The sequence below is a fragment of the Aythya marila genome (genome assembly GCF_965140915.1).
Source record: "Aythya marila genome assembly, chromosome: 2".
Lineage (NCBI taxonomy): Eukaryota > Metazoa > Chordata > Aves > Anseriformes > Anatidae > Aythya > Aythya marila.
This window is the reverse complement of record NC_139043.1, coordinates 117,091,474-117,117,247: the sequence shown is the minus strand read 5'-3', so window position 1 is coordinate 117,117,247 and position 25,774 is coordinate 117,091,474. Positions and strand designations below refer to the sequence as shown.

General features: G+C 39.3%; 1 protein-coding gene across 1 annotated transcript; it reads left to right on the top strand.

The window, feature by feature from the left end:
- On the top strand, nucleotides 1-25,760 carry LOC309875149 (kinesin-like protein KIF20A; the record flags this gene model as incomplete). The annotated part of the gene is made up of 18 exons (XM_082754270.1): nucleotides 1-132; nucleotides 1,272-1,346; nucleotides 4,049-4,168; nucleotides 5,010-5,148; nucleotides 5,247-5,431; nucleotides 8,929-9,025; nucleotides 9,525-9,719; nucleotides 9,801-9,912; nucleotides 11,539-11,610; nucleotides 13,523-13,669; nucleotides 14,283-14,448; nucleotides 15,760-15,930; nucleotides 16,597-16,736; nucleotides 18,621-18,786; nucleotides 20,317-20,434; nucleotides 20,511-20,578; nucleotides 22,236-22,355; nucleotides 23,586-25,760. The coding sequence occupies 18 exons, from the start codon at nucleotides 1-3 to the stop codon at nucleotides 23,856-23,858; spliced, it is 2,496 nt and encodes an 831-aa protein (XP_082610396.1). The 3' UTR covers nucleotides 23,859-25,760.
- Nucleotides 25,761-25,774: the final 14 nt, after the last annotated feature.

Below are 25,774 nucleotides of genomic sequence, written 5' to 3'. Positions count from 1 at the left end.
ATGGATGACGAGGGGAAAAGCTGCATCCCTGCAGAATTATCTGATATATTGGAATCAGTTTCTTTTCTGGACGTGGTGGGTAAACCCTCACCTATGGAGTCAACAGTACTGTACAACCCAGAGGAGCAGGAGGTGCGGGTTGGTTTTGTAATGTGTCCTCCTACCCTCTCTTTAATTCATTTTTCAGGCTTTAGTTCAGGCAAATATTTCTGCAGTAAGAAGTGCTCTGTCCCCCAGGTGTTTGATTATTCTGCTTGCTACTCATTGCTTACAAATAGGTTATAACCTGTAGCAAGTGCAGGTGGTCAATACTCAGTGGTGCATGCTAAGTTTTTGAGGAAGAAGTGAAGGACTTCAGTAATTGCACTGAATGTAATGTGACCCTGCTGTTCCTATTAGTAACCTAAAAGGGGATACAAATCCTTGTTGAAAATTTCTTTGGTGCTTGGAAATAAGAAGTTTCAGTGCTCTGCTGTAGCTCATCTTTGAAGATGGTATAACCATAGCTACTTTTAGGGTAGCAGGTTCCCTAATTGACTGCCCTCAGGTGGCTTAACCCTGTACACTGAGTGGTGCGCTGGTCATGGGAAGGCTGTGGGGAATTGGTGAGACTTTGGTGAATCACATAGCCAAAAAAAGCAGGGCCTCTAAATATCGGTGGGAAAGGAGGGAGTGTTGGGGTCCCTCAAAATCTCCCTGTCACTCTTGCTTCACTTGGGTGGGGGAACCTTTGTATGAGGAGCAGTGTGGAAAAGCCTGTATTAGCAAGTGAATGTTGTTACTGTGAGGAAGGAGGTGGCAAAGAGGTGGTCTCTGGAAGGTGAGAGTGTGGCAGTCTGTTACCTGAACACACTCCATGCAACATGGAAGTGCAGAAATACGGAGCTGCAATTAAAAACTGCAGCTTGAATTCAATACTGAGGGAGGCCAGAAGGTGGAGACAGTGCATTTTGCACCTCCCATAGCTTCCTTTTTTTTTTTTTTTTTTTTTTTTTAAATAATAACAAATCAAAATATCTGCTTCATCATAGAAAAGAACACAGAGGTGTGGGGTGACGTGGAGGAAGGGGGTAACTTCAGGGCATTAGGAGGTCAAGAAGCAAGTGACAGCTCAGGGTGTGAACCTCACAAGGAAGGAGAAAGGGAGGCAACAAGATAAAATAGGAAACAGTGCATCAGAGATGTGTGCTGGTATGGTTTGGGGCTGTTTTATTTAAAAAGAGGTCGTTACAACAATGCATCTTGTTTTTTTTTTTTTTTTTTATGAATAGGCATACCAACCCTTGAAAGTTTTCTTGAGGGTGAGGCCCTTTTCTGTAGCAGAACTGGAAAACCACGAATCTCAGGTTGGTTGCAGAGCTAAGAAATATTTTTTTTTCTTCTCCCCCAAATAGATCTGGTATTGTAAGCTGTGACTTTTTTAAGCCATGTAATTCTTCCAAAGAGAATTAGTGGACACCTGCATACATATGACTATCACAATTTTTATTAATTAATTAACCATACCTCTATCTCTTGTGAAACCCCATTAGTATCTTATTTAAAAGTTGTGGTCACTCTTAGCTCTGTGTGTGGCTCAAGAAATGAAAGTTTTCATGCAAGATATCGTACTTCTAAGAATAATACACGCGTTTGACCCTTGAGTTTCTTGGGAATGTCCAAAATGCCTGGTCTTGGTTGATTTCCCAGTCTTCTTCCTGTCAATTTTTTTTCTGTGACTTTTACAGTTACAGCTTTTAGAGTTTATTCTGTCATTTCTAGATGCTTTGGTGTTTTACACGCACATGTGCACATGCAAACACAGGAATTCACCTCATTCCCTGCTCCCCCCTTGCAGACACTGCTGCACACAGCTGCCCTGGGAGGATGAGGTCTCTGCAGTGTGTCTGTCAGCCCTGATCTTTGCAAGGACTCATGGGCTTTATAATTTGTACCCAACCTGTTTGAAGAAGGATTTAATATTTTGCTCTGATTTGCTTCTTGAGATTTACTGTTTCCTTTTTTCCTGCGTGCTCTAGCGTTTAATCTGCCAGAGGTGAAACCTTTCAATTTTTTTCCAGTAGGATTTTTTCCCCAGTTTCAATGTAGTTTTCCCTAGTCAGTTCTCATTGACTAATATGTAGTGCCACAGTATTTCCTATTGGGTGTCATTCAGCCATCTGAGCTGTCTGTAAGGATAAATCGATTTACAAAATTGTTTTACAAGTTATCTCTTATCCTCCTTTGGATTGGGAAACTTCTGAATGCCTGGCCATCAATGAAACTACTTGTATGCCCTTAGAAGCAGTGAGGGAGGAGAAAAATAAGTGCTGAAGATTTTTATTTTAGAGCTTTTGTCTTCATGTAGAAAACAAAATTGTTCATCTTCCAAGATATTAGCTGTACAGTCCATTTTGAATGGTATGAAGGCTTTCTCAGCCCCCCAAAACTATGAATGCTTGCAAAATCTCAGGTTAACTATCACTTGTTGCTTATAGAGATAACAACATACGCAAGCAAGGCATAAGAGCACAGGATGAAATTCTGTTCTTGGTACAACTGCCGGAGATCCTACTCTCCTATTGGTGACTCTGGAGAAAGTTATGCTGCAGATATGGACTTAGATCAGATGGTAGGAAGAAATTATTTACTGTGAGGGTGGTGAGGCGCTGGCACAGGCTGCCCAGAGAAGCTGTGGGTGCCCCATCTCTGGAGGTGCTCAAGGCCAGGCTGGATGGGGCTTTGGGCAACCTGGTCTGGTGGGAGGTGTCCCTGCAGATGGCACGGGGTTGGAATCAGGGGATCCTTAAGGTCACTTCCGACCTAAACCATTTTATGATGCAGTTGGTATGTACACTGCCAGAAATGGTCCAACTCATGCCAATGTAGCTATGGGGTTAGCTGGGGTAGACAACAACGGGGGCATGTTACCAGCTGGATTTCAGCTCTGCAGTTCTGACTGCTTCAGGGCCTCTGCTCCCTACTTCTGTGAAGCTGATGGCACGTGCTGCTGAGGTGGGATCCTTCAGTAGCTCGTTAGGATTTAGCACAGCTAACCTGCGTTCCTCATCCTGCAATGTGGAGGGGATGTTAGAGAGCACAGGGGCTTAGAGCCTGGTGCAGTGAGTAAATGAGTGGCCTAAATTCAGTACCCAGCCTCTCAGAGCTGCTAAACGAGTTGTCAGACTGACTTGTTATGGAGACTGCTAGGCAAAGCAGTCCCCCCTGTACTCCATGCTGCACGTGGATTATTAGTGTGGCCAACTCTGCACGCAGATGTCAGATTTAGCTACAATTGATAATCACTGCTGCTGATGCTTCAAAACACCGTCAAGCTATATTGACAGTTGAGTTTGTGGTTTTGGTAGCCTGGCTGGTGTAAAATCCATTTTCCTGTCATACTGTATTCCACATTTATCTAGTTATGTGAGTGCCAGGTAACTGTATCCTGCCTCTTACTTAGCTGGGAAAAAGCAATCAAACTAGACTTGAAACTAATTCAGGTTCCTTCACTGCTGATAGCACCATCTATCAATCAAAGGGTATGCTTCAAATTTCCTGTACTTCATTTATGCTATTCATAACTTGTTTCACGTTGCCATTTTTCCACTTCAATCATTTTAAGGTTCCCTGTAGCTTTGTTTTCATAGCTTTTATACTGCCAGCCCCAGTCACAAAATAGTAGGGTTTGGAAAGGGCTGGTTGGGGTGGGAGGTGGGGAGGGAGGAGGGAGAGGAAGGGAAAAAGGAGAGGGGTGTGAGAGAAGAGGGAGGGAGGAAAGGAAGAATGGGAGAAGGAAAGAGGGAGATAGAAAGGGAAGTGAGGAAAAGTTGGTGGAAGGGAATCCAAGAAAAATATTAAAGCTCTTAGAAGGCTCCAGATGATTGCCTTAACTTTATCTGCACCCTGGTTTTCATGTGAAATGACTATCTCCACCTCAAAAGATTATCTATAAACTTTGCAAGTGTTCACTGTTGTGGTAAATGGATGAAAACGCTAGCTTTATTTACATAGGTTTTTACCGAAATAATTTTGTGATGTTTTGGTTTATCTTGCCTTGATTTTTAAGGGTTGTGTAACTATTGAAGATCCCCAGACAGTAATTCTTCATGCACCCAAAGAGTCTGCTGCAATGAAAAACAGCGAAAGAGGGATTGGTCAGTCTGTGCACAGGTTCACCTTTTCTCACGTAAGTGAGCTTTTCTGGGTTTTACTTAGTTTTCGTTAGTTATCCACTCCAATGATAAAAATTGAAGTCTTCTCCTACATTGTGCAATTTGATTTTTCATCTTTGGTACTGTGGCATTAAAAACCCAGCAGACTGCTTATTATTTGTTTACAGGCTGTCAAGAGAGCTGTATTACAATGAAGTTTCTTATTAGATGAGACAAGGAAGCTTCTTTGGCAGCTCTGTTGTTTTCTTTGATTAGATGCCACAGGCACTTCTTGGAGGCACAAACTTACTGTGTTTCTGCTGTTCCTGCAGATGTCCTCATCTGGGAAGCGTTACAGGAAATTACATGTTTAAAGGGACTTCTGTAAGCGTGGGTTTAGGGACTTCTGAAAGAACAGCAGCCTAACAGCTTAAACCTTCTATAATGGAGATAAATTTCTTAGTTCTGGTACCTACTGCAAAAACTTCTGTTCTTAACATATCAAAAGAGAAACAATTCCAGGTTTTGAGTCATTTAGACCACCCTAACTAATAATCTTCTTCTCATCAATTGTTGGTGGCTGGTGGGAGGAGGGAGCTGTGCATCACTAGCAGAGCTGTTGAAGGTATCCATTAAACAATATGTGCTGAGTAGTATTCTGAGCAGTTTATTTTAGAATAAGGAAAATATTTTTAAAGAATCTGAGTATCTCTAAGAATTTAGCAGGCATTCTGGAGAAAACCAAGCTGGTATCTCCTACTCAGCTTGCTCTGAAAAACCAGTCACTGCTATTCAGTGTTCAATGCTCTGAAATGTTAAACTTCTTTGTGCACTTAGCACTCATTTCTTCCATTCTCTTCTCCTCCCTTCCCCAAGGTCTTTGGACCAGAAACTACCCAAAGTGAATTTTTTGAAGGCTCAACAAAAGAGATAGTAAGAGCATGTGTTAATGGAGTGAATGGACTGGTGTTTACTTACGGGGTTACAAATGCAGGCAAGACATTCACTATCCAAGGTATAATGTGTTTGCCAAAAAGCACCTGTATCAACCAAGTCAAAATTCAACGAGAAGCTTGTACAAATATCTAAACTTTGATCTTTCCTTATTTTAAGGAACTTCAAAAGATTTGGGTATTTTGCCTCGCTCACTTGACATGATTTTTAACCACATAAGGGGAAGACAGTATCTGAAGATGAACTTTAAGCCATATTTGAGCAACGATGTTAAGAAATTAGAAGATGCACAAGTTAAACAAGAGGAAGCCATTAAAGCTGCTCTTCTTGCATCGCTGAAAGAGGTCAGTGACCAAATACTTCCTTATCACTGTATGAAGCTTCTTAAATACTTGAGATCAGGAAAGTCTTCACTGATCTGTTTCCCTATTGATTCTTTAGATTTCTCTTAATCTGCAGTATGGATTCTTTATAAACTTTGGAATAATAAGGCAGCTGGTGGTTTTGGGACTTGGGGTAAACTTCAAGAACTTCCTGCAGCAGCACACAGTTCAAAACAAAATCTGTTGCAAAGCCAAAGCCTGGACTTCCACAGAGGGGCAGTTCTCCAAGTGGTGGCACAAAGCCCTTGAAAAGTCTCTGGAAGAACTGACCTTAAAACCTGCTTCTTGTTGTTGCTAACTGAATCTTCTTTAGGGTCAGGTCCTCAGACAGCTTCTCTGGGCAGTTGCTCAAATTCCAGTGCTAGTTCAGAGGAGGTGATGGCAACTCATCAGCAGGGGCGGCAAAGAGGAGGAGTCTTTTTCTGGTAGATGATGATATTAAGGCGGATTAAAAACCTTTAAACCTTTGGTTTAAGTATGCAGTTTCATACAGAAAGTTCTCTGATAACAGCAAGTAAAATGAAATGCCACTAAATGATTTTCCTAAAAGGATTGCAGCCTGCTTTAGGGGATTTTAGGTATCTTACTGATCTCTGAGTCAATCACAGGATGGCTTGGGTTGGAAAGGACCCTTAAGGATCATCTAGTTCAACACCAAGACTGTAGGTATAACAGCTCCAATAGCAGAGACTTGTCTATACCTAGTGAGTTCTGTTACTTGCAGGGTAAGAAATGGCTCTCACCCAAAAATGGGCGCCCTTGTATGCTTGACTGTTCTATACTTGGAAGTCTGCAAATTTGCACAGGATGTCTGGCTTTTTTTCCTTATTCGCTGATCATTTACTTCTGGCAAATCAGAAGTAGGATTCCATGTATTTAATGCCAAAATTCAGTAGGTTCAGCTGATTATGATTCAGCAAATCTGAATGAATTCAGGGAAGTATAGAAGTAACAATTGCCTGGGTTTTCTTTTTTCTATGGCCTTTAATACCAACATTCTTATTCAAGCACTTGGTTAGCTCTGAAAGAATATCCCTCTCTGACTCTAATTCATATATAAAGTTCCACTCTAAATTCTATTGTTTAATTTAAATTCTGCAAGCTGAACTGGGTCAGTCTGATTAACTTTTGAGGGAAGACCTCAGATGAAAAATGTAGAAGGTCTGAAAATTGCATGTTTATTTTGTGAGTCTTAAAAGCTCACTGATACTTTGTGTGTGTGCCTCTGCGGGAGGTGAGGGTCTTGTTGAGGGTCTTAAAGAAAAATTGAGATGATCAGGAGAAATAGTGGGTAAAGATTAAAAAACCAAAACTTTATGCAACCTACCAGCTTAAAAGAAGGAAGAAGCAGGAACTCGGGATCTAGAACAGGAGGGCGCATGCTGTATTTTGAAAATAATGCCATACTTCACAAACATTCCTTTCTGTTAAATCACTCTCTGACTTTGCTAATAGTTGAGTTACAGTAGGTGATCTAGATGCTGATGCGCTACAGTGAAAAGCAAGCAGGACTCCACCATCAGGAAAGAAAGGTAAAAATGCACCTAGAAAATAACGCATACCAAGAACTTGCTTACATGTTACAGTGCTTCCATGCTGATAGCTCAGCTGTCCCCCGTCCTGAAGGCGTGCTTCGTGATAGCTTGTGAATAGCATCACTGTTCGGATGCTCGCTCAGGCTTGTAATCTGAGAGCAGATATGGTTTGGTGGGCTTGGTTTTGGTTTACAGGGATTTCTGTAGGCCCTTTTCCCAGGCTCAGTTTACAAGTCATGCAGAAAGAATCTGCTGTTCCTTTCGTTCTGTTTAAACTGCTCTGAATTACCGTAATACCCTTGTATTTAATGTTCTGCTATTTGTTTGCTATACAGTACTGCTGCAAAAACTTGCTTGGTGTACTTTGCACCCTGTTTCTTTCCCTTTTACTTGTCCTTTTCAGTGGGTTAAATATTGCTTTTTTTGTGGTATTTAAAGCTGATTTACTGACACTCCTATTCCCACCTGTCCTCGTACTTGCTATTAAATGTCAGCCTCTGTCACTGGCAAACAAAGTCAGTTCCTGTTCCCACTTGTTTTCAGTCAGTTGTAGTATTCTTCCCTGTAATCTTATGGTTTGAAGAATAGCACAGAATCATGGCTAATTCACTCAGGTTTAAAATCTCATTACAAAAACTTTGCTGTTATCACGTGCACAAATATTTTTTACATTCAGTTTTTCATGGGTGTACATATGCCATACATGTGAGTCTCTCCCTGCTGTAGAATTTCTCTTTGTACTTTACAAAGGGAATGAATAGAGTCCCTGCTTGTGATTGTACTTGTAGCTACTCAAGCAACATAAACATCCTGACAGTGCAGTCTTTGTAAAATGAACGCTTCTGAATTAATGGCGATGAAATTGCATGCTAGTTGCCCTTTAAAAAAGGCAAGATCTGGCTTTGTACTTCAGATTTTAGATATACCAAGTGGGTACCATAGGCATCAGTAGGCAATCCCTAGTAAACATATCCCTGCACTCTAATAGTTAGACCATGGTGTGATTTTAATTTATTTTTTTTACTGCTTTTTTGAATCTGTTCCTTTCTTCTGCTGTCAGATGACTTCCATTTAGATTTGGGTTTGGGGAAATGCCCTAATGAGAACTTACACAGGTGTATAAAATATGGGGTGGCAGGGAGGGAAGTGCTACCTGGAGATGCAGGAATCTCTAAATAGTAGCAGATGCTATTTCTGTTATACCTGTTGTTCTAGAGATAATTTGAAGCCTATGCTTTTACAAGTCTTGGCATTTTTTTTTAATAATTTTGTTGACTTGAAGAAACTTAGCAAAGGTATACACCACTCAAAATGTTCTGTTATCTGTATGGAATTTTTATGGCCTTTTCATTTAGTCATAGGCTGTTGGTTTATCAGATCTTTGAGTCCTTTAGGAATCCATCGCTTCCCTTTGGTGTGAAGTCTTAAAGTAAGTTTGACATGTGCTCACAGACTTGGCACAAGCCTGTGACTTTTATTTGTGAAGTGCTGCTTTTGCCTGTCCTTTGCCTCCTACCCAGCCATCTATCCCTGGAAGAGGTTTATTTCTCCAGTTTGGTTGACCCAAAATACTATTCAGACTTGTCCACTAGTTCATAAAGGCGCTCTGGGCAGCCACAATCTGACAGATGTCCTTGTTTCTCCCTAAACTATAACGTCTCCTATAATAGCGGCAAGTGGCCTCTAAGACATGTTGCTTGGAGCAGCAGAGGGCGATAATTCCTTGTGAGGAAGGGAAAGAACGCTTGCTGATGTGAGTTCAGTATTGTTAGAAACATTTCTATCACAGCTGGAGTAAGGGTGGCTTAACAGTTTATGCTTGTTCGATATTTAAATCTCAAATACTAGAATGACTGTCGTGTTTCACTTCTGCTGGTCTAGTAACCTGTTCATTTGGATGTAACAGTCTCTTGTTTCCTCCAGGAGACGGAAAATGTCTCAGGTGCTGTTACAAATATGTGTAATGTGGAGCTGACTCCTTCCAACTATACTTCAAAAAATCAGCCTTCTGATCCACTAGGTAAAGTGGAAAATGTCTTTGGGGGGGGGGGGGAAAGGAATAGAAACCCTGGAATTTAGGAATATAAGTGGGTAACTATTGGTGGATTTAAATATCTGTGCTGCGCTACAAATTAAATAAAGGTATCCCTTTACCAAACTTAAATAGCTGAATTCAGGAGAAAGAGTAACAATGTAAAATGTGTTGTGATAGCTTTGCTCCTTTTTTGGGGGTGGAGAGGGAGATCCCATTCTGCAAAGCTAAAGGATAATATGCTGAGAGCTTGCAGTAGAAGACGAATAGCCTTAGAATTTGTGCATGTTCTGGGTACGTGCTGTGAAGTATGAAGGTTTTTGGGTAAACTCAGTTATCCAGTACTTGTATCTCATTGTACAATGCATATATACCAACCTCATTTTAGAAGGTTCTATATATTGCCTCAACAGGAGAAACTAGTAAAACTTGTAAGACTTATTAATGTCACTTGACCACTAAACTCGTTTTCTTTTTTGGCTAGCAGAGAAGAACTTTGTTCCACTTGACACACATAGGACCAATACAGAGCAAAGAACGCAAGCATCTGTGTGGATTTCCTTTTGTGAGATTTATAATGAATACGTGTACGATCTGTTGAGTGTATTATCTACATCTAAAAACCAGAAGCGTAGAGTCTTAAGGATTTGTGAGGATCAAGGAGGCAATTCTTATATTAAAGGTAACAGTACTGCTTCTGACCTCAGCAATTTCACAGAATGTCTTTGGAGATCAGAAGTGTAAAAGGTCTCTCTCTTCACAGACCTAAAGTGGATTAACACTCAGAGCACTGAAGAAGCCTGCAAGATACTAAAAATAGGAAACAAGAACCGAAGCTTTGCTTGTACTAGAATGAATGAGCAATCAAGTAGGAGGTTTGTTCCTCTCTTTATAAGAATATTCTCTTTTTTTCTTTCAAGGGCAGGAGGAGGAGAAAACTTCAGACTATCTGTGAAATTAACCACTAGTCAACATTAGCTTAAGACTTTCATTGATTCTGGTTTTATTATAAAATTCTTCCTGGAAGAAAGCTTGGACAAGTGTAGAGAAGCCCTATGACTTCAACAATATCTGGACTTGGGTTGCCATTCATGGCTTTGGACAACCAAAAAGATGAAATCTCATCTATTTTTGAGTACTATCAGGGCTATAGATTTTAACAAGTGTTAATGACTGATTGGGGAGGGCTACACAAGGACTTTGAAGGAAAAGCTGGATAATTCTGCCAAGAATTACACTGCCAGCATGAAACCTGGAGCCTGTCAATAGGGAATGTAGGAAGGAGAAAGTCTTGCAGTGCCTTTTAGTGCTGCTAGATTGCTGTTCTGTAGCTGAGTTTTCTTGGGATCTTAAGATTTAAGACCTTAGCTCTTAGCCAGCTTTGGGTGGGAAGCTAGGGAGAGCCTCGTTTGATCAAATGGGAAGAAGTTAATAAAATAAGGTGGTATACTTTATGTTGAAACTGCCTTCCTAATGGCTTTTAGAAGTCCTCTTACTAATTTAAATGTGGAGGGGCTTGCTGCATATTCAACAAATGCAACCATAGTGTTACTAAGGCTGCTTTTTCTCTAAAAGCAGTAGTTATACATTTTGTATTAGTTAACGACAGCTTCCATCAAATTTCAAGCTATACTTCCACATGAATTTCACTAAAGATTATAGTGCAGAAAAGAATTGTGTGCTTTTCTGGCGGAGTTTTGAGCTTAGCATAGAGTATTTATTTGCTCAAGGGAATACACAGACTTTGGCTTAGCTTGTTTCCGAACTGTGCTGTCTTTCTTTTTTTAAAGAAACTTCACTCTTTAATTGTGGGTTGGTGTTGAGGGCTAAAATACCACTTTAAATCTTTACTCAATCGTTTTGTCTCCTATCGTACGTGCTTCCTGATTTACTGGATTTTTCTTTTGGTTTCATTTAGCATATGTCCATTGTCTTGCCTTTGTACCTCTCTGTCTGAAACAGAGTAATTACGGCATTTCAAGTATTAAAAATTCAACCTTTCTGGAAAATTATTCTTAATTTTGAAACCAAACAAATAATTGTGTGTGTGAGTACTAGAAAGAATTACAGGATTGTCAAATCTTAACTTATTCCCTGACCTATTCATTTTTAAGAAGTTAATGCTTCAGATTCACTGAGTTAAGATACCATCTAAATTTTGTATACCAAGTGACTACCTGAGTACTCATTTTCTGATCAGTAGACTTCAGGGAACTGGCTTTTTTTTTTTTTTTCCAAGACAGCTTCCAAGTTTCATGCAATATTTTTCCTTCCCCTGTATAGAAAGGAATGAAAAGTTCCAAAACTTATTAAGTTAATAAGTTAAAACTTATTTCTGCTTTTTGCTGCTGGATGAACGCATTGCAAAAGTAACTACTGTAAATAAGTGAATTCTTGTTCTTTTGCACTGAATTTTCTGTAGCATACACATTTTACTTTGCTTCAGTGGCTGCTTAATTGTCATAATTCTAGTTACTAAAAAGGGCTTTTTTCCATTCCAGTCACAGTATATTCTCAATCCGGCTACTAAAGCTAACTAATGAACATCAACCACATGTTCTTGGAGTTTCAGAGTAAGTGAATGCTTCAGTTGATTACCAGAATGTAAATATTTCAGCATGCTTATACCTTATCAGATTTTCTAAGCTGGTGAACTGTGTTAATGCAAAAAATGATTCATCTGATTGCTGAGAAGAAAATCAGAATGGCACTGGCTGCATAAAACAGACTGGACACATGATAGGGCAACATTTCTACTCCTGGCCCTCTTATTCTGTGAAGGTTCGGCTGAGGGAACCTGTTAAAAATGTCAGTAATACATATATTTAGGGAAATATCTTATGTAACGTGGGAGGGGGGACAAAGCAGTACTCAGTAATACCACACGAAAATATTCAGGTCAGCAAAATTCAGATGTTTGGCTGACAGAAGCCAACCTCTCAAGTCAGGGAGCAGCAGCTAACACTGAAGACCCAAGGTGCAAGCTGTACCAGTTTATGGGTTGAATAATTGCGGCTGCTCATTTGGTGTACACCTGGAACACAAATTTAAGTCCATTTTCATTCAAATGAATGTGGGTGACATGCTCTGGGTCTGCTCTGTGGTGTAGACTGCAGTAGGAGGGGATCAAGTGATTTGCTTTGAAACTGTTCTCATCTAGAATGCTACTGTAGGTGCACCTGGTGAGAGCGATTATTAAGTCCTTACACTTCTGACTTAGAGAAAGTGGCCTAATATTTTGGCTGCTTAAATGGATGTCATTTTTTTTTCCCCTGATTAATTATCCATTTAGTTTGACATGGAGGAATGAGGGCAGTCCTGCAATGGAATGTATTAGTTCATTCATAGCTCCTACTGATCTGTCTCTGCTGAGCAGAGATAGTAACAAATACACCTCACCATGCAACAACACCTTTTAGTATCAGATGTTACCGTGATTAAAAACTCTTAAAATCACCTGAGGAAATGACTGCTGCTGCATTCCTGACCACTTCCTGTCTGGCCTATTCTGCTGTCAAAGCTTGTAGCAGCTGTTAAATGAATGACAGTTTGTATGTTGCTTAAGCTTTTTTTTTTTAAAAGCTGTTAATCTTGTACTGAAAAGGATAGAGATAATAAGATATTTGAACTGGGTGAAAGGCTACAATGTGACTTTACTAGTATGTGTAGTACTAATGTGCACTTCAAATGTGTCAAAGGCTACTATCTTATGAAGATATTATAAAAATAAATGTATGTGAGCACTAGTTGGGTTTTGTAAATTATCGAAGTTCCAGATCTTCCTTTATTAAAGGAGCTCTCTCTATAGTAAGTAGAAGTGAAATTCCTTGATTATCCAGGCTAATTTGTAGCCTGCTGTGTCACAAGGGACAATTCAGTGGCCTGACTTTAGAAGCACATAATTGCTATAGCCAAGCAAACAGCTCTGAGGTGTTCTGGGAAAGGCTTCTGGCAGCTTATTTGCAGAAAACCACTTGTTCTGCATCCAAAAGAGGCAGACTGCAGTTTTTTGAAGCATACTAGTATCTTCTGTCCTTGTGTTGCTTGAACTGTGGAAGCTGGCCGAAGTGCAAAACTGCTGCATTTCTCTCATCTTCTCTGGAAGAACTTATGTTGTTATTGCCACAAAATTTAAGCTCCTAAAGTGATTTTTTTTTTTTGTAATGTAAGAATGCCTACAAAGTTTTAAATGAAGCTTACAAGCAGCCTTCCTTAAGGATGCTGAATAGACATTCTCAGGACCAGCAATTTTATTCAAGTATCTTTATATACAATGGGAAAATAGTTCAGTGCTGTCACCCTGAATACCTCGCGTAGAGCCTTCTGGACAAGGTACATATTAATAAGTACAACTTATTCCCTGATCTAGGTAGGCTGACATGAGTTACATTTATAACTTAGATGTATAAAGAAATACCAAAATTCTATTTTTATACTGTTTAGAAACATGTTTGTTTGTGTGTTCTGGATAATTCTTGCATGCAGGTTGTCTTTCTGTGACTTGGCTGGATCAGAGAGGTGTAATAAAACACAAGCCTTTGGAGACAGACTAAAAGAAGCAGGAAATATTAATAATTCTCTTCATATCCTTGGAAAATGCATTGCAGCACTGAAGCAGAATCAAAATCCAAAGTAGGTAAAGAGTTGTAAACAGCATGCTGAGGGTTAGGTTGAAACCCTAAGCATCCCTTTATGCTTCTGTGAGGGATTCATGTGATAAGAGGAAAATGCCAACCTGTAAAATCTTGTTAAGCCTTCTTTATTGCAGATGTCACTGGAATACCTGAATTTAACATTTTCTTTAAAACTGTGAAGAACAAAAAAAAAAAAAGAGGGGAGGATTAGTAGCAAGACTACCAAGCTTTTTCTTAGTATTTTCATATAAGCAATATACTTCCTGTAATTTTTTCGAGGTGGAAGGGAATAAGACAAATCATACAGGTGGACTCATCAGACAATTGTACAGATGTCGTGTACTCAGATACTGGTACCAGCCGAAGTGGTTTTCTAACATGAGGGAACAGTGGTGCAGGCACTTTACTTCTCAGCTTTAAATACTGTAATTTGTTGGAGAGCTTATGAGAAAAGAAAGACCTTGATCTTTGAGACAAAGTGGCTTACATTCAAATATGAGCATCTTACTTGATCTCTTTCCTGAAAGAGAAACGGAATTAAGCCAAATTACCGTATCGCACAAGCCTTTTCACATTTTTTTCACATTTTCATTATTCTTTTTTTCTCTGAGGATGAAGCCAAGCTATATTCCATTCAGAGAGAGCAAATTGACTCGTCTGTTTCAGCCGTTCTTTTGTGGAAAAGGCAAAGCTTGTATGATTGTAAACATCAATCAGCATGCTTCCACATATGACGAAACACTGCATGTAATGAAATTTTCAGCTATAGCCAAACAGGTAAGGGTGCATCTAATTTCTTTGCTATTCTGCAGTCTGCACTGCTAGCATTTTGTGGAATGATCACATAGTATGGACTTCAGTGTGATTAGGATTGCAGGTGTGTCATATTAGTTCTTATGCATACAGTTTCTCTCTTAAAGGCTTCCAGTAGTCTGGCCTGTCCTGCAACCTGTTTGTGGTAGCAAGACAAGATAGCTGCAGCTGTCTGTGGCTTGTTGAGGACTCCACCACAGACACTGTGGAAAGTAGTCTGGGCAGTTTCACATATGACTGGTTATGCTGTGCATCTGAGGAAGTGCAAGAATAAATTTAAAGGTTTTGATGAATTGTTTAATACGTGTACACTTAAGCATCTGTTTGCACAAGCTGACAATTGTTCAGAAAAATTGTTCAGAAACTTTCTAGATGGCTAGTGGTGGTAGTAAAAGAAGCATAGCTTCACATTTTGCAGTCCAGTCTAGCCAAGGTCTCTTGTGCCTGTGTTGCTTCTGTTTGGCTAAATGCAAGTAAAAACAAAGAGGGAAGGCATTTTTTGTAAGTTAGGTCTTGAAGGTAGTGTGCTCTGCTCCTTCTGCAGGCCTTTTAACAACAACAACAGAACTTCCTTTGAATTTGCATACTTCCGTGCTTTCTGCTAGCTCTGCTCCCATTCAGTTCCAGACTTGGAGCTGGTGTCTGGCCTTAAGTTCACTCAGCTTCCATAGAAGCGGCTTCTTGTAGATTGTGGGATAGTGGATGATTATGTTTCATGGAAAAAAGTCCATCTCTAGTCCATGGACTAGTTCTTATACCTCTCAAGTCTGTAATAGCATGTCTAATATCTCAGATTTTTCTAATTATCTTTGGCTACAACTCTTATCATAAGATATGAGGATGCACTGAGGAGACAAGCTTCTTTAATATGCTGTCCTATGAGATAATTACTTATCGTATTTCCCTAACTAGGATGAATTGCTGGATCCTGGCTGTAGAATTTCAGGAAAGCAGCAAACGCATTAGGGATTCGCTTTCAGTTTTTCATCAGCTTTCCGGGAAATTATGCTAAACTCTGTCTCTACTTTAGGGGGAAAGAGAACACCTTTCTAGACAACCACATCAAGCTTGCTAGTAGATAATCTTTCCCATTTTCACTTTGCTACAGGACTGAATTTTTATGTTTGTATAAATGATTGTCTGCTAAAAGCCATGTAAAATGTTATTAATGTACTTGCAAACATTATTTTAAGTACATGTTCATGCTACTTTCTAGCATTCTGGTTTCTGCAATGTTGAGAGCACTGATGTTGTGTTCAACTCTGGATTTTTCAGGTAATCCAGACAATCCTGCCCAAAAGTTTAGGTTACTTCCCACCAAAGTTAGTCGGAGGCGATGGCAAACCTATCGTACGCTTTGATGTGAACGCATCTTTAGATGACCTTCCTGACTGTACTGAAGCCTCCACAGAAGAGGAAGTGGACATCACCATTCTGAGTCACGAGGTAGATAAACATCTACTCAAAACTGAACCTAGGAAAGCCGTTGCTATTAGCTCTGATATTAGAAACTTGCTGTAAAAGGTGTGCTGGCAGCTGTATCAAATGAGAACTGCTCAGTGTTGAGTAAACCTAGACCTAAAGTGGTCTAGCTCTGAGGAAACAAATGTTGTGGGAGGTCTTCTGTGGCTTTGCAGAGAAGCCAAGTGCTAAAATTTAACTGATGTCACAATGAGACAGGTAAGGAAGCAGTACGTCTGTTTAAAACACAGTGTTGTTTAGTTGCCTGTGCTCTTTTGGAAATGGCAGGAGCAAGTTAAGATGTGGCATTTTAAAAAAACAAAGTTGTATAATCAAGTGGTAATTAACTGATTAATATTTACTGACAAATATTTAAATTACTGATTAAAATTACTGATTAATATTTAAATGCCAAAATGTACCAAACCAAAAATATTTTTGATAGCATAAACCATCAAGATGGAGGGAGACTGGCTTTGCAACAGAAGAAAATAAAATTTGAAAATATTTAACCCTTGGTGCAGCCCCCTTGAAAAGAGGCTTACAGAAATGCCCATTGTGAATGTTCATCTGTATTAATGCATCTTTTCATTTGATGTGCATATTAATATGGACTTTTAGTTTTTCTGAACTGAAATATGTTAAATTTAGGATCTGTTGAAAACTACAGAGAGCCTAAAAGAGAAGCTAGTTGCAGAAAGGCAAAGTAAACTCCTTCTGGAGGTGAAGATACGTAGAGAGATGGCAGAAGAAATGTTCCGACAGCTGCTGGAAACGGAGGAAGCCTGGAGGCAAGTCATGCTACAATCCTATTCAAAACTGAATTCCACATATATAAAGGCATACACTTATATACATGCACGACGTGTATGCTCATACTGTTTAGAGAAGTTAAGGCTGACTAGTTTCAAAGATTCAGATGAAAAGAGAAGAGGAACATTAAAATGAACTTTTACAGATCCGCCTCTTCCTATGTACAAGGAGAAAGTAACGCTGCTTTCTGATGAACTTGGTAACTTGCAATTACTGCAGGCTGTCCTGCCTTGTTATTAATATTTGGCAAATACAGAAGACTGTAGGTACCAGACTGAGGCTTGTGATTGCTCTAAGGCAAGCACTTGGTCACCACATGTTAATATACACGCGTGTGCTTCAGGTGGTTTGAATTGTATCTCTTTGAACTCTCCTTCTGCCTTCTTGATGACTTTTGAACTTACCTTACTGTCTTATAAGTTACTGTGGCTGTCTGCATTAATGTTACTAATGGGGATTTCTTCAAGTGTGTCCAGATTGCTCAAGCTGAATTTACTTCCTCTTAACTCATTTCTTCTTGAAAATGATTTCCTGCTGTTTGAGTTGCTAACAAACACTAGCCCAGAGTTAAGTAGCCAGATGAACACTATGCTTTAACACCTGTACTGCCTTCAAGATTGCTTGGGTGCCTTTGGCCAAACAGATGAAGTTATTAGTGATACTTATCTGTTGGGCTGATGTTCAGTCTCTGCTGGGACAGATTTTAAATTGTGACAAGGCTAACATGTATTTTCTATAACTTGAAATAATAAAACAAAGCAATTTTTTTTGCTTTTTCATTAAACACAAAAAAAAACCCACCCTCCCACACCCCCAGAAATAGGCTTCAAATATCGGGTCTGAGTGTAATCACACCTACCATTACATGTTGGTGGATTTTATTTTTTTTTAGTAAACTTCTGCTTCACAAATCTTTCAAGACATGTTCTAAACCCCATACTTGAAAATATTATGCAGATGTCTGGCTTTTTAATAGTCATACTAACAGCAGTCATCTGAGAGTGATGTAGCTACAAGCACTGATCACTGGTATACCAACAGAATTTAAGACATCAGGAGGTTTTCAATACCTCAACTGAAACTGAAGCAAGGACTGTGCTTGCACTCAAAATTAGATTTCAGGTTAAGCTTTTTTTTAACCTTGTTTAAAAAAAAAAAAAACTTGAGCATTTGGGATTCTAACTGGTTGTAGTTCCTGGGTGCCTGCTGAGTGGTGTCTGTGATGAGAAAGGGTTTGCAACTAGGCTTGGTGAGTTAGTTGACACAGGTGTGTCATGGTGATAGAGTATTTTAATTCCTCCTATGCATTGATTTTCACTTGTTTGAGTGCTTATGTCCCATTGAAGTAAGCTTTGACACTGGCTTACCACTTCTGCAGCTGTAAAATACCAAGTTCAGTGTCACCGGAGATTCAGGCACTTGAGCTGTGAAGTGCTTACGTAGTATAATGTGGTAGACCATCGAAGTACTGCACAGATATTTTTACTATTAGCCACTACTATTATGACCTTCAGCTTCTAAACAAGAGTGATGTAGTTTGTGCTGAGGTCTGTAGCTGTGTTTAATAGTTCTCATGGAAGAGAGAAAAAGATCAGAATAACCACAGTAAGGCTGAGATCAAGGGTTGAATACATACTCTTCTATAGCATTCTGTTTGGTATTAACTAGAAGTTATGCCTTGATGCAGGTCTGTAAGATTATTGAGAATAAAAAGGAGACAAGGGAGGAGAGTGCTTCTGTCTTCTATGTTTACTATTTATTATTAAATAAATAACTTTAGTGTTGCAAGTTGAACATGTTTAACCAAACTGTAATAGCTGTATAATTCGAATATGCTAAATAAACAAACATATCCTTCTCAGCAACCGCTTGGAAGATCTGAAAGACAGTTACGAAGAAACACTGGAGAGCAAATTTGAAATGTATAAAGAGGCCATCAAGAAACACGCGTACATGTGCGCAATGGAACAAATTGAAGACCATTACGTTCCCATAGAAGAATTTATAGCTGAACAAGAGAAAGTTGAGGTATGACCTGATGGCTGCTAATAACTGTGTGCCAATGAGCTAGCCTCGTAACTGTAAATAGTGCTTTTTCAGACTCATTCAGGAGTTCTAAATGCAACACTGAACATCCAAAATAACTGTAGCAGTTCAGCCTAGCTATTCTGATGCCTAAAACGATCCACAGGGATAGAGATGTTTAGTCTAAAATTACTGATAGTGTATACCTAAAGTTCCTAGTCTATGAGAGCCCAGTTTGCCTAAATCTTTCTCTGTAATGCACTGACTGTAACACCTAGAGGGGTAGCGTATGCAGCAGTCTGGCTGTGAGAATATCCTTGGAATTGCAGAGTGTAGAGTAAAAAGTTGGTCTGAAAGGGCAGATGGGCAATTTAGTACAGGATTGCTGTTTCAAAGATAATGGATTTTCTGCTCTGAAGGTCTGTAAGGGAGGATTATGGAAAACGAAGCAGCAATGAGAAATAAAACTTTACACAGGAGAGAGCTTACTCTGAATGTGCTCCCAACTAGGGCTGCTCAGTAGTTGGTGTCAGGAAGTTACTATTCCTTTGCGCAGTGTAAAGAGTGTGCAGCTTCTCAGAACTGCACAAGTATGCTACCTGAGTGATACTTCTTTGTAAAAGAAGTGCGCAGTAGCACATCTGGAGAGGCATACACTGAAGATGTTCTCTCACTGTACTCGCCCATCCAGGAACTGATCAGCCATCTCACTCCACTGATAAGCAGGCTTCTTTCAAGGTGTGAAGGAAGTGGTGAGGGAAGTGTTTTCTGTTGTACATTGTGATGTTTAAATATTGCTCTGCTTACAGCTCTCTGTTCAGGTGCTGATAACCAATACTGTATTGTGCAGTGGCCTCTCTTTTTCCAAATCTTTCATACTTACCTGGTATGCAAGTGTTATTTTTGCACGTAATGGCTATTCTCCTCAGATGGTTGCATACCTAATTTTCCTACCAAAACATTACTAGGTCAAACTCTGTGGAGGTCTCCTTAGAAACAATTATATATAATTCTCTAGATCAGTCCTGTGTGACTTCTGATTTCTTTTGTTCTAAAACAATAGTGGATTAAACATGTTTGTTTCTTTTCATTGCTGTTTCTGTTTGTGTTTTTGTTGATGTTTGGCTTTTGTAAAATAAATGGAGATAAGTCGGGCTGCTGCTAAAAGACAAGATGTAGTTTACCCTTACGTGCTTAATTCAGGCTGGCAGATATTTTGCTTGCCCATTTTTTAATTAACTGACTCTTACCTCCGGTTCAGACTGGAATTGAGGGTGGACATGATGACTCAGTTACCAGAACACTTTTTTTTTGTCTACTTAGACTCTGTTTATATGTCTGCTTAAGCCATAGCTATTAAAAACTTCTCCCCCCAGAATGGTGTATAGTGTTCTCTGTAGTTATATCTGCCTTTTATGCAGCTGCATGGCCAGTATAAAGGAAGATACAAAGCCCAAGATGGTCTTGGTAGAAAATTAGGTAAGGTTAAGTGGAAGTTTAGACAAATTCTACCTTGTCCCTTTCTTTTTTCAGGATAGAGAGAGTAAAATATTGCAATTGGAAAGACAACTTGATGAACAGTCACAGAGATTGTTGGCTTTGGGAAGTCCAAATTCAGATATACTGACTACTGAAAATGGCACGGAACTCGGTAGGAACCTAATCTGGATATTTGTTCCAGCTATTTTTGGTTTTGTGTATAAAATCAAACTTATTTTTGTCTATAGATCTTGCAAACAAGATGATGAAGAGAGCCAATGAAGGACTGCAGAAACAATGCACAGAGAAAGATGAGGTAGCTCTTGCTTAATATTTAACAAATCTGGGAATAACAGTCCTAAATTCTGGCATGTCTTCAATGCTTTAAGATCCTTGAATCCTGCAAATGAGTGTCAAGTTTACAAAAGAGTTCTTACCCAGTTGTGGATGCCTCTTGTCAAAGGCTGGCTGTGTTCTGGCATTACTGTGGCCTGTAGATGTACCTACTACTCTGATAAATCATGTGGCAAACATAATATGAGGTGGAAGTAGGGGGATATATGGGCTTGTACTGTAATGTATTGTGAACATTGCTGCTGTGGCCTTGGTGCTTTCCTTCTGGAAAAGGTGCCTGCTCATACACAGGGGAACAGTTTAAAAGAATCTGGTAGATGTTTAGATCTAGAGCCAAAATAGTGCCTTAAACCCATCCTTGCTGTGAGTACTGAATTCCACCATCCACCATCTACCTGAATAAGGGGTGAGGTCTCAGTTCTTTAAACAAACAGGATTCCTCGGCTCTGAATAGCCTATAGAGGTGGAAATATGAGCTTCAGGCTGTGTTATGGAAAACAAAATACTAATAATTTTTAGGTAGGCATTTTTAGTCCACACCTCAAACTTATTGTAAGGCCTGTGTTTAAAGAAGATGGGGGAGGAGGGAAGAGATGAGCCTTGCTCCTTTCACTAATAGCAAATAGGAGTAGGGGTTGGAGAAACAGTTCCAGCTGGTTCTAATAAGGCATGTAAATGGAAAGTGAACTTAAATCCCTTTCTATTGAAAAAGTATAATCCAAAAATAACTTTTTCCTTACCAAGTTTAATGTCTCGTTTTATGGCCCTGGCATTTGTTTTCCACTCCTGTCCTCAAAAGCTCTGCAACATTTTTCCATTTCCTATGTCAATTTCAAATTGTGATGCTAGAAAGCAAGTTCGTCTTCTATGCTTGATTTGAGGATTCAATATTGATTCTTTTGCGAGGCTGGAAAATGTCAGTCATGGGATTACTGCCTGGCAATAACTGAAGTGAGCATAGTTTAATGCAGCTGCTTTCATCAATGCCCTTCCACTGCTTTGCTTCACAGTATCTGTGCGTGTGTTAGCGACTACTTGTTTTCCCTCCCACTCAGCTGTTAAACACAGGGCAAAGGTTTTCTAATTTAGCAATGTAGATGTTTCCCCTACAACCATGTAGAATTAAATCATTGATATAATATTGCTGGTTCTGACTCTTTTTTCCCTCTCAAGACTTCATCTACCAATATAAGAATCCATCTTCCTAGCAGAAAGGTGAAGCCTTCTGCTGTAACTGTACTCCAGGTCAGAGCACAAATAATATTAATGAGATGAGAGCATTATAACAACTACCCTTATGAAATAACTACCCTTATGGAAAAGGAGCAGACAGTTCCAGAATTCTGTGCTGCTGTTCTTTGATTGCCAGGTCCATGCAATCAATGTGCAATTTTATCACAATGGCCCTTGAATACTCCAGCTATATTTTTACTAGAAATGATGGGTTGGGACATGACAGGTTGGAAGTAGCAGTCTTCATCTTTGCTGCTTTGATCTCACAGTTTGCACTGCTCAGTATTAATCAGAAATGCTTACGGTGTCTGTATGAGTTCTAGTTAGAAACCAAATGCTTATAAAATGTGGTGTTGAACTGCAGTGTGTATGGGTTTTATTTTCAGCTTATAAAGTCTCTGAAGCTGAAAATACAGAAATTAAATGAAACTCTGCTAGAAGCTAATGAAGGCTACAGAAAAATGGCAGAAGAGAACAGCAGACTGAAGCATACAATCATGCTCAAGGTTTGACAACCATTTAAAAACAACTTTACTGTGGCTTGTTTCTGCAGTTACATTCAATGTTTCTGCATCTTTGTACATGTAAAAACACTATTCAGTCTCACTAACTGCTTTTGATGTTAGCATAATGTTTTTGCTTATTTCTTTGTTTTCCATTGTTCCATTCTGAAATTCCTGAACTTATGACCCTCAAGTTTCACTTTTTGGCCTTGTATCTTGTAACACAAGACTCCTAAGACTCCTTTTTCAATTTAAGTAATAGGCTCAGCTGATAGGGAAACACTGCTGACACTTCTTACTAATCTAAAGATGCCCCAATTTGTTGTCAAGTGCAGAGACTACTGCTTGGAACATGTGTAGAATCTTCTCTCCTGTCTAATCATGAAATGTTCTCCTGAGGGAGGGCAAGCAAGCTAGTACACTAATGTTAGCACAACAAAACCTAAAAATTTTTGGCTTGAAAGCTGTACTGGCACTCCTGCAGAGGTGCCCAAGCTGGATAAGAGCTGTGGGCAAGTAAACTGCTTAATATTTCAAAAGCTTCATAAAGCTGACAGCATCTCACCTCAGGCACCAACTAGACTCCTAAATAAAAAACAAAAAACTTGACTTCCTGACATTTTGCGCCAATGCCTCATATGTAACTTCCAAATGAAATAAGACAGGTATCCGACTGAGTGTTTATTTGAACGTTAAATTGCTTTCTGCATAGTCCCAAGTCTGAGACTGAAAATAGTTCATATTGAATTTCATTTTTCTTGATTGGTTCTAAGGCTTAGAAAGGTGTGTTTTTTTAGCCACAAGGACTAGAGAGCATCTTGAAGACTGTGCTCTGCCCACTCAGTGGATCTATTCAGTCCTGGTTAGCAGACTTATAACTGAGTTTTGATCTGACTGGTTTTGCTTTAGTAATTATTTTGTGGCTTAAGACTGGAAAGCCTTCTTTATTTTTGGTTCCTTGAACAACTGAAATTCTTTGCATGGTGTGGCTAAGCATTTTACTGTCAGCTTCATCTGTCAGGCTTAGTCTCTAGATCTGATGGTCCAATAGTTTGCTGTTCTCTTAATTACATAAAAGTAATTCAGAAGAAATGACTATGGAATAGCCACTTAGCATAGTAATCACATGGGTGTTTGAAAATAGTAAAATAGAAATATAGAAAAAAATAGAGAATTAAGTTATATGAAAGACTTTGGAGTGTTCATGCACCTAACACAGCTGTATGCTCATAGGATCAAGAAATGAATAATCTTCAGAACTGGGCTAAACGTGTTCTTGAGCTTGAAGAAACAGTGTCTTCCCTGCAAAAAGAACTCGAACGCAAAAAGCATTACTCTGCTGAGGAACCAAAACAACAAAAACCCCGGAGAGGTTTGTTGGCTAACCTGAAATCCACGGTAGCAGGCACTGCTAGTACACCTCTTGGTAAAGGCTGGGGCAAGGGTGAAGGCGTTTCAACCCCTTCAAGAAAACACGTACTCTTTGCTCATAAAACAAAAGAATAATACTCGATTAATGAAACATGTGATTACTGGGCTGCTTCATCAGTCTTTAACCAGTTGTTAACCCAAACTGTTGTTAACTGCTTTTTTCTACCCTGAGATGCCATCCTTCCTGTCACATTAACTGACAAACGTTTAATGCAAGCCTTTTTAAATCGTGTTGGGTCAAATTTAGAGCTATGTAACTGTAGACCTAAACTTCTGCTTTTACTGTTGATATGGGGATGGGATTTGAGATGTACATACAACTTTAATTCTTGAGTAACTGCTATTGAGGCCTTCTGTACTTATGCGATTCATGCAAAGTGGGATGTTCCTCCTCTGATTATTACCTTTTTAAAATTAAATATTTTGTTTTTGTTGCTGATTCCTACAAATCAGATGGCTTGTATTTTTATAAATTAGCTTGATTCTTCAGAAAATACTGTGCCTTTGACCTGAGAACTACCCTCCTGGGACTAAACTGACCAGATTTGTTTAACATTTGACCTCATAAGAGATAAAATGAGGTCTTATCTGGCTTCTTGCTATTTTGTGGCTAACTTGACTTTGTAAAGGAACTTGTTTTAATATTGTTTGACTTCCCACTAAGGACATGTATTAAACTCTGAAAAATCTATTTATAATAAAACTTTCAATTATTAGATTAAGCTCTGACTGTTCATTTTATAAAGGTGAGAAAATCAATGAAACCAAAGAAAAGGTAAAATCATGAACTTTGAGGCAGAGCTGTCATAGCGATTGACAAGTGGTGATGATGAGCTGAAAGAATCACAGCTCTGCTTGTTACCTACCTGTAACTACAAACTCGATGTAAGAGCAAGACTGGGGCGTGATAAAACTTGAAATAGTTTCCTCATGGCAATTTCAGTCAGTAAGTGTGAGGTTTTCATTAACTACTGTGAAAATACTATGTCTTTAAGAGTTGGAGAATCCTTTTAGGACAAAGCAGAGCCTGTAAATAAATCAAATTCATCAGCTCCTGATGCTTATTGGTAGAAGAGAACCCAGTTTGGAGTGAGAGTCTTCCCCTCATTTGGAGTCGCTAGGTGGTGCAGCCTTCCTGTGTGATACTGCAACAGCCCTTTGCATGTGAGTGCTCTTACCAACCAGTTGCTTGAGTTAGTCTGCTTGAATGCAGTGATAAGTAATCACTCTGGTATGCCTTTAACCTGTCTGAAGTGGTAGGACTTGAGCCAGTGCAGGTCTCGTGTTTTTGAACGGTTTCCCTTAAATATGGGTTATCGCCAGGGTAGAATTTCTAAAATATTATTCTATTCCCACACAAACTATTCCAACTATTAAAAAATATTTTGGTGTAGTGCTACAAAACACTGAGTGCTGATCTCTTGAGCAAGAAGGCTGCTGAGTACAAATTTCTCTGGACCAGTAATGGTCAAACAATAGGCTAACACTAGAAACTTATTGTAATATCACTTCAAATGATTTCATGCTGTGCTTTGATGCTCCGTCATTTGTCTGAGATTGTATACTAGCACGTTTGCAGAACGCTATCTGTAATCTCTTATTCTCTGAGCAAATGGCATTTCCATGCACCTTCCTGCTTCCTGGATCACTTCTGTTGGCTTCAGGTTATTGGCTTCAGGAAATGGTTTGAAAAACAAAGTTCTAGTATCTCTTAAGCTTTTTTCCTTAAGCTAAAACACAACCTGTAGTGAAACACTTACCAAGCTTTAGCTGTAATCTTTTTCAAAGGGTTGCAACGGACTGGTATGTTAAAGAATTTTGAGAAGCTGTTTTAAAGGGCATTTTAGAACTAAACCTTTTCTTCCTGCCTGCTCAAAGGAAACCCAAAAAGGGCTGCAGAAATGGGTGGTTCAACCTGCTTCAGCTTCCCAAGACTGAATAGATATAAGGCATGCAGAGTCCATCAATATTTACCATTCTAAGTTAACCTT